Raw genomic sequence first — 13676 nt, 5'->3', positions numbered from 1 at the left:
CAGGAGGAAAACAAGCTAAAAAGCATACTGCTTTGAGATAGTACCATTGATTTCATAATAAATTATATGGCTGGTGACATTTAAGAACAATTAGTCAAAAAATCAATATTTTGTTTTGCAAATTGATGAATGTATTGATGTTTCAGACTGTGGACTTTCTGTGAGCATTACTGGCCAGTGTCTGTACTACATGTTTTTCGTAAGCACTCACAACTACAAGATTGATGAGACAAAATGCGCCACCATTTGTGTTGATGGTGCTGACGCTATGAAAGGCAATAAAAATGGGCTCGTTGCAAAATTAAAGTCAATAATGCCAAATGTTTCATGCTGCTTTCTTCATTGACAAGCTCTGACAGTCATGATTTTACCTCAGCTGTTTAGAATCATTTTTGAAGACACAGGTTTGCTCCATCAAAATCCCCTTTATCAAACAGAGGTCAGTTAGCTTTCCAAAGGAACGGTATTGAAGTGAGTTCTGGAATTGAAAGCTGAATTATTAATGTTCTGACAAGATTCTAAATGTGAATTATTTTTGTGACCTTGTTCGGTTATTAGAGTTAGCATTTCTTACTGATCTTTCTAACCACCAAAATATTTCAAACAAGAGTCTCCAAGGATAAAATCAAAGGATCCCTTTCTTCATTTATGGTCAATGTCTTTAAAATGATGATGATTGAGTCTTTCCCTTGCATTCAGAAGATTGTCAAAGAAATTACAGCGGAACAGTGGTACAAAGTTCTCACAGTCCTTGCACGATACAGTGATGCATAATGTGGAAGAGAAACTATTGAGTTACTTTCCAGAATTGAACTCTGAAGCTGACAACAGGCATAGATAGATACTCATGCTTAAAATGGAATTTAACCTGCAAAAGACTGACGCCTTCTGTATGAAGTGAAAAGAAGAATATCCACAGCTGGAAAGAGCAACTTTGAAATTATTAGTACCGTTCATCACTTCCTAGCTATGTGAATTAGTATCCTTTTTGGTGGAGAACATAAAACTTAAGAGGAGAAACAGGCTTCAATTAGTATATGATCTGGTTATTTATGTCTCACAAACAGAACTACAATTTCACAAATTAATAATAAATAAACAGGCACAGCCTCCTCATTTAAATTGCTGTATTTTTATTGTAGTGTAGGACCTAAAACCTTCACATCTTTTAACTGGCTAAGTGGAACCTGTGATGTGTTGCTTAAAATGCTAAAAACAATAAAAGGCTGATAAAGTGTCAAGTACAATTTTAAATAATACAAATAAGACACATTAGCCATCATCAATTTGCTGTTGCGCTTTAAAGTATTGTGCATTTGTGAATAACTGCTGAAGCATACCATTATTGTTATTGGCCTTACTCTCGATGGTATGGTTTATGCTTTGCAGGAAAGAAATGACAAGATAACAGAAAATGCAGAAGAATAAATAGCGTAAGGCTTACATCAGTATTATTATTATTATTATTATTATTATTATTATTATTATTATTATGAATGAAGTACAGTCAAATCTTACCTAATGAGAATGATTTGCATAATGAGCAATACACAATGTAATTTTGTAAAAGAATGCCTCACTGAATGAGCAATGTTTATGTAATGAGTCTGTTCAGTGCTTTTTTAATCCTTGGTAACCATTTCAAAAACCCCTTCTAATCTTGATAGACCTCTTCTGCTTTAATTGGGCAAGAGTCACTTGCTATTCTATGACCTTCTGCCTTATGCTCCAAACAAAAGACTCTGCTGATGACAATGCTGTATCCATCTGTACTGTTAACATTATTCATTCTGTTGCAGTTGTTATCTCCAGTACCACCATACTCGTCTCCTTGACAGTACAGCAAATTCTCTGTGACAATGTTGCAAGCTCTCCTAACTTTGAATACTTTCGTTTATTCTTGGCCTTGAAATGGCTATTTATGAATTCCATTTTAGATTTGTCATTGTTAACCAAAATTAATTCAATTAAACTCCCCATTAACCAATATATACAAAGATGTTACATTCAACTAGCTATATTCTGTGTTTAGCACACATTTTGAAGAGAAGGAAAAAATAAATATCTTTAGATGATTTTCTTGTAAAAAAAGGATGTATGGTAACAAATTACATTAGTATTTTATAAATGGTTTTAGTATTTTTTTTTAGAATGGATCAGATTATCAAGTTTTCAAGAGAATTCAAACAGAAAAATTTGCTTAACATATTGAGTGTTTTGCACTGCAGGTAAGACTCAAAAGTGAATTATGCTCTTTAAGCAAGATCTCACTGTAGAACCTGTTTGTAAAGAAGTAGATTTTTTTAATTTCTCAAAGTTACTTACTGGATTTTGTTCATTTAGTTATCAATTAGTTTCTGAAAACAGTTTTCAGGATTTGCATTTATTCATCATTAACATGGAGTATTAATTGTAAAACAATCTACATTGTCATCAATTAAGAATTAATATTATACAAGGAATTGTATATTTTAATAAAGAATTTCACTCATCTTAGGTCTAGCATTCAGATATGTGCTGGGCTGGTTGTTTCATTTACTTTCAACCAGCCTCAAAAGAAGACAACATTTATTTTTAATTAACTGAGAGTGTATGCGGTATATTTTACTATAAATTATTGTATCAGATTTTTATAAAATACTTTTCAACTCTTTTATTAAGCACTATGAAAAAAAAAACAATGATACACCTTCACGGCAAACACAACAAACAACACGAAGGAAATAAGAAATAAACCGGGTACAAGCAAAAATGATTTTTATGGGAATCCCAATGAAGCTACAGAGCTGCAGAAATAGAAACAAAATCAACACACAGTGTGTCAATTACAGTCTGAGGTGATATAAAGTGTCTCAGATCCACTTGGTAGGAATTTCTGTACTTCATCAAGAAAACTAAGCTATGAATACTCCACAAGATGTTGCCCCCCATACCGCTGTTCCCACCCAGGGGGAGCTGCGGACCATGACAAGACACCTTAGACCGTGCAGCTACCCCGCGCGGCTTTTATTTGGAAGAACAGTAATTCAAATCGCCATCCAGAATCAGGTTTTCTGCAATTTTCCCAGACTACTTAAGGAAACTGCTGGGATGGCTCCTCTGAAATGGCACAGCCAATTTTCTTCCCAATCCTTCTGAAAGCTGATCTTGTGCCCCATATCTACTGATTTTGCCACTGACAAGATGTTAAATATCAATATTCCTTCCTTCTTGGACTTTTATCTATGAACTTTGCCTTTACATTGATTCTCAAAAATATTCTACTTTCATCACACAGTTAACATAGTAAACGAAATCTTTTCTGTACTTTAACATAGATCAATTTACTAAAAAACATGATCATTTACTTATAAATTTGCAACAAGTTAATCACAGGGATTCATAAAGAGTTACATCATATGTATACACAGGATATCCTAGGAGGAATGTTAAGTATTCAAGTATATGACAAGAATGAGCATTCAATGCAAAATAAGTCTAGTAAACATGAGCTCTAGCATGCGTACCTTAAGAGCTATGAAAACTTATTCACTCTCGATACTAAGACATTTGTTCTTCTGCAAGCTCTCTGCTTTCCATATTTTTAGAGATGGTAGTATGGACCACACCAATAAATATATGTCCAGTAAACACGGGCTCTAAAGCACATATCTTAAGAGCTATGAGTACTTGTTCATCTTCACTAACATGAAACACATCTCTTCTACTGAGCAAGTGCTTCATAGCACTTAAGGTATGCATTTTAGGGGCCACCTTTATTAGACTTTCTCACTCACCCACGTGCACACGCAGAGAGAGAGAGAGAGAGAGAGAGAGAGAGAGAGAGAGAGAGAGAGTTTATAAGGGAAGAGAGATGCACATACAAGGCCAAGTACAAATGTTGAACAAAGTAATATAAACAATGTCCAAATATGTTGTAGGGTTACTTATTGCTTCCTTCTGGAGTTCAGGATACATGAATCCCAACTATGGGCTATGACACTTAATACAATTTATCTGTGGGAAACCGTTCAGATGCAGATTCTGCAATAAAGCAATGCTCCCACAGCTTAATTTCCAACACAGATCACAATGGCTTAAAGTTCAAAATTTGTGATTGTGTAGGCTCAAAGTGGCCTGTTAGTTCCTCATGCTCATTATACCAGCATCTGAAATTTCCAGTAGCATGAGAGGCACAATAAAATCTTAGAATATGCAATTTACTGCTACGAACAATGCTTGCACCACTGTATGATCTTGGTAACATAAATTTTTTCTCTGACTTTACAGTCATCTTCCCTTTAAGTGTGACAATAGGAACCACTGAATTCATTATATCACTCCCCAAATCAGTACAGAACCTCCAGTCTTAGTTGATAGAAAGCAGTAGATTTTCAAATTCCTCTTGTGCTCTCCATAATCAAACAAATCTGTAATAGGGAAGAGTATAAAAGTAAACTTGTTGGCTATATTACACTTTTCCAAAAACATTACAGGTTTTACACTTCTCACATGACAGAAGCTGTTTCATACCATTATGCAACTGCAAGTTTTTCATCTCTCTCAGGTCTGGCCTTTAATGCTGGATAGCAGTCTTTGCCACAGGTTTTTTTTTTCCTTGCATATTTGTGATGCACAATTCCAAAGATATCAAGACAACAATCAACTTCACTTTGTATTTTCCAACCGCTGCCCTTCCTTCAGAGTTTGAATGAGGAATGCTTCTACTGCAGACATCATGCTTTTGTTTGCATCTCATACTAGTACACCCGTAACTCATGACTAAATATCAAGATGTTATAAAGACTTACGATCAGTGTTGACACAGTCCAGATACTTGTACAAAACTTCAATGCAGAATTTTTCCATGGTGTGGAGACCAATTTCACAGACACTCAGTGCATGTTCAGTTATCGTACAAAATCAAATATAAGTACTCCTTGCCGATTCCACACTAATCAGTTATCTCTCATATGGTAAAATGATGATTCCCCATTACCAGCCACACCCACTCAACAACTGCTCTACAGTTGGTTTGTAGGAACACAGACTTTTAGTCTTGATGCTCTTCCACTTTCGAATCAACTGAACCGCTCCATTACTTGTGTTTCTCTGGTGGCACTGTCAACATAAATCTGCCAATCCTACAAACTGATTTACCTTAAAAATCACCAAACTCTTGACAGAAGTTGATGCAGCATCTGACTAATATGTGATGTTGCACATAACAAAACTGTTACCAAGTGGCAAATAAAGCACTCAATGATAAGCAAAAACACAGGCAATGCTAGTGAAAGTGCCAGACTCCAATGTAAAAACTTAATTCACCTACAATCATTACTTTGCACTAGGAAAATTTGAGCATGGTACTTTTTATACTGATCTCATAGCTTACAGGCCCCATACTTCAGGAGTCACTTCTGTGGCCTTCTTGCCATAGATAACAGTCCTCCTCTCTCTGTCTTTAAATTTAGCTTTTTTTCCATTATTGCACTGAGCACATGAAGTTCTCCCATAAAGTGTACATGCAATCATGACACTAAACATGGCAGCTTTGGATACACAAGTGAATTTGAAACTGTTGCCTTGGGTGCACAAACTAAACTAAAACTACGTATTTTCCTTTGTTCAAAGCCTCTGAGATCCAACATGAAAGTGGATCCATTTATAATTCATCAAATACAGACATGCTGGTGGCTCTGAGCACTTCCAGAAATACTACAATACTAGAGGGAAACAAAAAGACGACAGCAATTAGTAGGGACATAAAAATTCGCATTTTGTGATAAAAAGAGAATATAGACGCAAAAACATATGATTATCCAATAGATGCCAATTTAAAGTGAATTGTATCCATTAAACTATTAAACTATTTTATCAGGACAACAGCTCTATTTTCTGCACATAAATATTGTAAGCATAACCAGTTTTGGTATTGCACGTCATCTGGTAAAGCCCAATTTGGAAAGATAATATTCATGAGAATGAGTTTGAAGAATAAAAAGTGCATGAACGCAATGACATATCAGTGCACCCAATGCTCTGGTATCCTGTCATTTGTAGAAGGTTGAATGGTCAGTATAAAATACATTCCTTCTAAAGCAACATAGTACTCAGCCATGGGATCTAGCATCTTAGAAGAAACAAAAGTGTACTTTTGTCTGCTAGCTTAAGTTCAAAAATTAGTATTATGAGTACATATTTAATGTGGCAGTTTTAGAGAGCAACAGTGGTTACATCAAATGCTGGTAAGTGTTGGGCCTGAGCTACCTCATTTATGACACTGCTAACACCAGCAAGTGCAATAACCATTAGCACATGCTTTGTGTTGTTTGTTGCTCATTGTTTTCCTCACTTATATTTAAATGAGTGAAAGACAAATCCTGGTACATCATGAAGTTCGATTACAACCCTCACAGTGCAGAAGGGATTAGCAGCCCCTGTGACCATGTATCAGTTCTGCTTTTGTAGAAATGTAACAGAAGGAAGCAGAATGGCTGCTATGCCAGAGGGAGGCTGGGCTTGTTTTTCCACACTGCTCCTCTTCTCTCTGGTGGTCATTAATCTAGCTTGTGTACATTGATGGCCGACTGCAAGTTTGTACACTCTGCAGTTTGCACAATAGTGTTGTGACTCACCGATCTTTCAAAGCGCCGCCGAGCAGTTACGCGCGTCCTCTACATGGGGCGCTGTCTGCCAGCGATGCAGCAGCCGTGCCACCTAAGCAGCCGGCCAGCCAGCCAGCCAGCAGCCGCTAGACTTGGACTCAGTGCTGATTTGACTGTTACCGTGTACACATGTCTGTCTTTGTCTAATTGCTCTGTGACTTACATGTAATGTGTCATCTATGAAGTATGTGTGTTCAACTTGATGTTATAACAATTGGCGACGAGGATGGGATTTTTTCTTTTCATCCCTGACCCACAGGTTTCCATGGCTACTTTAGAGCAACTATTCAAGATCTCATTGAACAGCAAACGCTTCTCACATCGGCGATTCGCGATTTCGTCGTTGTCTATACCTCCTTTTCCTCCTTACGACGAGACGGCGGAAGACTGGTCTGATTACAAAAAATGTCTTTGACAGCATTTCTTGGCATTTTACGTCACAGACGAACAAACATGTAAGTCTCTGTTCCTTTCATGGATTTCACCTCAAATGTATCGGTTGTTGTCGCACTTGGCTCCTTTGAAAGATCCTGTGTCTTTGTCCTTTGCGGACATTTGCTCACTTCTGCCTGTCTATTTTCAAAAGCATACACATGTGGTAGCCTCTCGTGTTGCCTTTTATCAGTGTCAAAAACAACCGCATCAATCCTATCGCGCTTGGGCAGCTGAACTTCATGCCTCAGTAGGAAGTGTCAATTTGTTACTGAAGTTCACAAAGAATCCTACACCGATTCCATGGTACGGGATGCTATTATCCGGTCGGCGCCCGACAAAGAAATTAGGCAACGTGCCCTTCAGTTGGCAAATCCGACTAGACAAAGTCCTATCCATCGCTCAGTCTTTTGAAATTTCTCGCGCCACTGGGGCGCAAATAGAGGCGTGGGGTGACGTCAGGGAAGTACAACCTCTGTGCGCTGTTGATGAAGTATGCGGCCTGTCCCCACCAGCCGATGTGGCCGCAGTACACTCCCAAGCACAGCCTCGGCCTAACTGTAAACAAACCTCTAAGAAACTGCAGCAAAACCCACGGCAACTTCCTTCATGTCCGTGGTGTTTTACGCAACATTCATGAGAAGATTGTCCACAACGTTGGGCCGTGTGTTACAAACGCAAAAAGAAGGGTCACGTGTCATCCATTTGCAAATCTGACCGCATACCTGACATTCATGAACATGATGCTGATTCTGCTTTTGTGTTGTCTGTCAATGGTACTTCTTCCCTTTCAGGGAAGTTATTCCTCACGGTCCAAATCCTTGGTCGGGATGTTCACATGCAGGTGGATACTGGTTATGCTGCCACTATCATTAATTCTCAGACATATCTTCAGTTGGGTTCTCCAATCCTATCACCTGTCACTCAGCAATTACGGACGTAAAATAAACAGAAGATTTCTCTCTTGGGCCAATTTAATGGTGAGGTATCTTACAAATCCATCGTTCGCACTGTTCCCATATTTGTGGTCGACTAGAGTAACGCAGATAATCTTTTTGGTTTCGATGCCTTTCGCGTTTTTGGGTTCTCCATAGATGACTCTGTCAATATCGTCTCTGATGCTATTCCTTCTGCTCAATTGGATTCCTTGTTGACAACATTTTCATCCCTTTTTTCTCCTGGGTTAGGCCGTGCAAATGACTTTGAAGCTCATATCACGCTCAAACCCACTGCTCGGTCTAAGTTTTTTAGGGCTCGGCCCATTCCAGTGGCCCTTCGTGATCGGGTAAAACGGGAGCTGGATCGTCTCACTACTTCAGGGGTCTTGCTTCCTGTCGCTTCCAGTGAGTGGTCCTCTCCTGTCATCGTCGTTGCTAAGCCCAATGGTGATATTCGTCTCTGTGGCAATTTTAAAGCCACTGTAAACGCTGAATGCCTCATCGACACTTACCCTATGCCCCGACCTGAAGAATTGTTCACTAAACTTGCTGGAGGCCAGTATTTTTCTAAAATTGACCTGTCAGAAGCTTATCATCAACTTCCTCTCGACACTGCTTCCCGGCAGTTTCTGGTCCTTAACATGCCTTTCGGCCTTTACCAATACCAACGCTTGCCATTCGGGGTTGCTAGCGCCCCTGCTCTCTTTCAGCGATTCTTGGAACAATTATTGCTCCCTGTCCCTGGGTGTATCAATTACATGGACGACATTGTTGTCACTGGCTCCACCACTGAAGAACATCTTCAAAATCTCCGCACACTTTTTCATGTCTTACAGACTGCCGGTCTTACGTGTAATCTTCAGAAATCACAATTTTTTCAGGCATCTATCACGTGCTTGGGGTTCCAACTCTCTCGGGATGGTATTTGTCTGCTTCAGCAAACTGTCGCTGCGATCGGGAAAATAGCATACTATCACAGGTTTTTAATGTCTGCGGCTTCAGTGGCTCAGCCGTTGCATTGCCTGTTGCATAAAAACATGCCCTTTCACTGGTCCGCATCATGCGATGCGGCTTTCCAAAAATTGAAGACTATGCTGAAACAGGACCCGTGCCTGGCTACTTATCAACCTGGCCAACATCTCGTTCTTGCCACGGACGCCTCTCAATACGGGGTTGGTGCAGTCCTTGCGCACTGCTTTTCTGACGCTTCTGAACAACCCATTTCTTATGCCTCCAAAACGCTCACTGATGCCCAATGAAAATATTCTCAAATTGAAAAAGAAGCTTTGGCCATTATTTATGCTCTTCATAATTTTGGTGTTTTCTTTATGGATCCAAATTTCATCCTGTTACGGACCACAAACCACTTGTTTCCTTGTTTCATCCATCAACGTCACTTTCCGACAAGGCTGCACACCGCCTCCAGCGTTGGGATCTTTACTTGTCTCGTTTCAATTATGAGATTCATGTCCGGCCAACAGCTCAACATGCAAATGCTGATGCACTGTCTCGCCTTCCCATGGGTCCTGATCTGGCATTCGATAGGGACGAACATTTGTGTTTCCACCTGGATGTTGCCGAGCAGCGGGTTGTGGACGGGGCTGCTACAGGTTCTGACCCTACCCTCTCCCGGGTTTTATGCTGTATTCAGAAGGGTTGGCCAGATCGTCCGTCCGCTAAGACTTCTGATCCGTTGGGGAACTACTACACTTTGCGCTACCGCCTCAGAGCTAGGGATGGTGTTATCCTCCTTTCCACCGACAATGCTTCGCCGCGTGTTGTGGTACCTGCGTCTTTGCGTGCATCGGTCTTGTGCCTCCTTCACCAAGGACACTGGGGTGTCTCTTGCACAAAATCTCTGGCGCGCTGTCATGTGTAATGGCCCGGCTGAAATCGCACACATGGTCGCTGCCTGCGGCCGTTGTGCATCACAGGCCGCCGCCCTGAAGTCATCTTTGTCACCGTGGCCTTCGCCTGAGAAGCCCTGGGAGCGTATTCATGCCGACTTTGAGGGACCTTTTTTAGGTACTTATTGGCCACTCATAATTGATGCCTACTCTAACTTTCCTTCCATTGTCCGTTGCACATTGCCTACCACCACAGCAACCACAAATGCTCTGGCTCACATTTTCTATTTGGAAGGCCTTCCCTCTACTCTTGTTACTGATAATGGTCCGCAATTTACCTCTTCCGAATTTGCGGATTTTTGTGCCTGTCACAGAGTCATGCATGTCACAGCCCCTCCGTTCCATCCACAGTCAAACAGTGAGGCTGAACGACTGGTACGCACATTTAAGGCTCAGATGAGGAAACTCCTGACTCCTTCTGCTGCTAATGATGCGCTTCTCCAATTTCTGGCTTCTTACCGTTTCACCCCCATGGGCGACCACAGCCCGGCTGAGCTCTTACATGGCCGACAGCCTCGCACGCTACTTCACCTTCTGCGGCCTTCCACCTCACGGCCGCGGGTGCCTTCGCTTGGCCAGTTCGCCACCGGCGACCTTGTATGGATACGGGGATACGGCAGGCGGCCAAAATGGAGTCCTGGCCGCATCTTACGACACCGTGGCCGACGCCTGTATGAAATCCAGACGGACATGGGTGTTGCAATGCGTCATTCAGACCAGCTTCGGTCTTGTGTGCCAGCAACGCCTGTTCCAAATGCCACTACACCACCTTCGGCTCTACCTGATGCTCAGGATCTTGGCATCTCTCATTACTCACAACGCAGCCCTCTCACCATCATATCGGTGCCAGCACAAGAACGGACGCCACCAGGAGATGTGCCCATGCAGGAACCGGATGACCATCGTCTGTCGGAGCAACTCTACTTGCCTCCTTCTCCTACGGATGCCGACACATTGCCCATGTCTCCTGTTATAACAACCGGACTTGCCGCAATGGGCGGATTGGTGCACGGGGCCCCAGCAGATTCGACCCCTATGTCTCCTGTCATCTCGACCCATTATCATCGGGGAAACTTCCGTCCTTGCAGGAAGCCTCCTCCCCGAGATTTTACGGCCAGTCAAACAACACCTATGGACGTTAGCAATCTACAGGCCACCTCCATCAAGACCAGTGCAAAAAATTCAAAGAGAGGAAAAGTGTAGTGACTCGCCGATCTTTCAAAGTGCCGCAGCGCAGTTACGCGCGTCCTCTACATGCGGCACTGTCTGCCAGCGATGCAGCAGCCACGCCACCTAAGCAGCCAGCCAGCCAGCGGCCACTACATTTGGACTCAGTGCTGATTTGACTGTTACCGTGTACACATGTCTTCATTTGTCTACTTGCTCTGTGACTTACATGTATTGTGTCGTCTTTGAAATATGTGTGTTCAACTTGACGTTATAAGAAATAGAGACTGAAAAACGAAACCTTTAAATGTAGTTCAACAGCTGTGAAATTATTCCCTTAAAGTACAAATAACAGGTATTTTTGTTTCTAATTCTATGCTAAATGCCTTGCCAGTTCTATCTGCAGTGTTGTCAAGTGTGGTTTGCATGGCTATGAATGTCAGTGGAAGGTCAAATTTAACATTCTGAAGATGTTGTAATTATCAAATTGGTTGGAAAAAAATAATGTTGGGAAATCCTTAAATCTCAACAGAGACAATCATTTGTTGAAATAAATAGAGCCAAAAATAATAAACAAGTGAAGATATTTTGGAAAAATGCAATTGAATTTTTTGCAAGAACAAATACACTATTCAAAAAGCTCCCCAATCATCAGAAAGTTATTTTAAAGCACTGAGGCATTGTCTTGAGGCACATAGCTTGACAGCCTTTCAAATTTGTGTGTCAACCCATTGGGAGGGGAGGGGGGGGGGGAGAGGGGGGAAGAGGAGGACGAGGAGGAGGACAAGGAAGGGTGAAAAACAGATGTGAATTTTCAGGACCCGAGGAATTAGATATAAGTCACAAAATGTACTAACGAAATTAGACTTTTATTCCAGTGTATTTACACTACTCTGTTCAATTTCTGCAAGATAACAGTAGCCTAAGAGAATAAACAAGTAAAACTAGAAATTTCACGCTATTACTATTATCCATTTAAATTTTCATACCTTGAAAGTATTTGAAACAAGCTGTACTTCTGGTCCACCATATATGTTTAAAACTGTTGGGTATTTCACACCTGGCTCAAAATTGTGTGGTCTGAACACCATGGCATAAAGCAGGTCTCCTGAAGAAATCTTGTGGGTGTATAGCTCGGGGTAGTGGAAGTTCGCCTCAGGCACTGAAACATGTGGCCTTTACCTGTTGATTAAACAAGAAAGGAAACCTGCAAACTGTGGTTGTACAAGTGCATGTGCATATGCTTCTATATAAGCATATGAGCATGCACAAGATATGGAACCCATCCTAACACAGTTGCATTGTGTAAACAAAAATATGACTTGGGTAAGTACTAAATTTTTTCCAAGCAATCAATTAGCACAGGAGGCATTTAGTATTTACAATCAAATCCATCAACAACATTCAACAGAATTTTAAATTACTATGCCTTCAGTAAGAATGCAACTTAATAAACAAGCCAGAATAACATCTGCAGCAGACGTTAGCAGATAAATAATAAACAATATACCAAACAAACTTTTAATATCCTACCCTAGTTCGATATCAATACTCCTTAAGAGCATGGGTGATTTGAAAATATTCTACAATTACCAATAGCCATGGTTCAAATGGATACAGAGCATCTTACATCAACAGTGGCACATAATCTGACTTCTCTAATTAAGGTAACAGTTCAGAGAATACAATCAAATGTACCTTCAATAGTGTTGAGATTGCAAACACATGCAAATTCTGTAACACAAAAATTTTGCATTGCTCTCTACTGAAATAAGTTTCTCATTCTGGTTAGTAACAAACAAAACAAAATGAAATAAAACTGGACACAGATAACAAAAGTGCAGCAACTAACAGTAATTATCTATTGTTGTCCTTCTACGGTATTTAACACAATTTTATTTTTATATTAGTTACCCTTGTCCACAAACTCATACTCAGCTCCCATGAAACATCATTACAGAAATGTCACATCAGTAAATTGTTATCTGTATTATTAAAACATACTTTCATACTCTAAGGTAGAGGTCTTCAAACATTTTTGCTCAAGAGCTAACACTGACATTGTGTAGGGCACCTCCAGCTGCATACATGCCGATTTTGTAATTAATTGGTAACCTACAAAAATTATTACGTAATGAGCCCCCAATAGACAAGCTATAGTAAGGGCACAATAAATTGCCCTCTGGCTTCCAAGTAGTGATCATTAAAAGTTGGCACTATTCGGAACACATGTCAATTGTTCTCTGTTTCGGATTTTTGACATCCTCAGCTACCCAAAGGTCATGCAACTGCAGTTGCCTGACGAAGTAGTGTTGTGTTGTCCTTGTGAGCAGACTTCTACTTGCAAGGGTGGTTTGAAAAGTTCTCAAAATCACCATGAGAGGTCAGCGCTAGCGCAACAAGTTGTTCACATGATATTCATTTAACAGTTGCCTGTAAACACATGACATGTTAGTGTTTTTGGAAAAGAGCTGTGGCAGTGACATGGCTATGTTGTTGTTCCCACATACTGATTGTGTGTGTGTGTGTGGGGGGGGGATTGAGATTCAAGCAGTGCTCAAGTACTTTGTAAAGAAAGGTATGAA

At 40.6% G+C, this 13676-nt stretch overlaps 1 protein-coding gene across 2 annotated transcripts in view; it reads right to left on the bottom strand.

Annotated features, from left to right (window-relative positions):
* The window catches only part of LOC124801529 (dipeptidyl peptidase 9), a 216518-nt gene that overhangs the window by 34236 nt on the left and 168606 nt on the right, over positions 1-13676 (bottom strand). For both annotated transcript variants that reach the window (XM_047263081.1, XM_047263080.1), the window contains one exon: positions 12081-12253. In XM_047263081.1, coding sequence (XP_047119037.1) covers positions 12081-12253 — 173 coding nt within the window. The remainder of the gene's footprint in view (positions 1-12080; positions 12254-13676) is intronic.

The sequence above is a fragment of the Schistocerca piceifrons genome, chromosome 1 (genome assembly GCF_021461385.2).
Source record: "Schistocerca piceifrons isolate TAMUIC-IGC-003096 chromosome 1, iqSchPice1.1, whole genome shotgun sequence".
Taxonomy (NCBI): domain Eukaryota; kingdom Metazoa; phylum Arthropoda; class Insecta; order Orthoptera; family Acrididae; genus Schistocerca; species Schistocerca piceifrons.
This window is presented reverse-complemented; position numbering and strand designations above follow the sequence as displayed.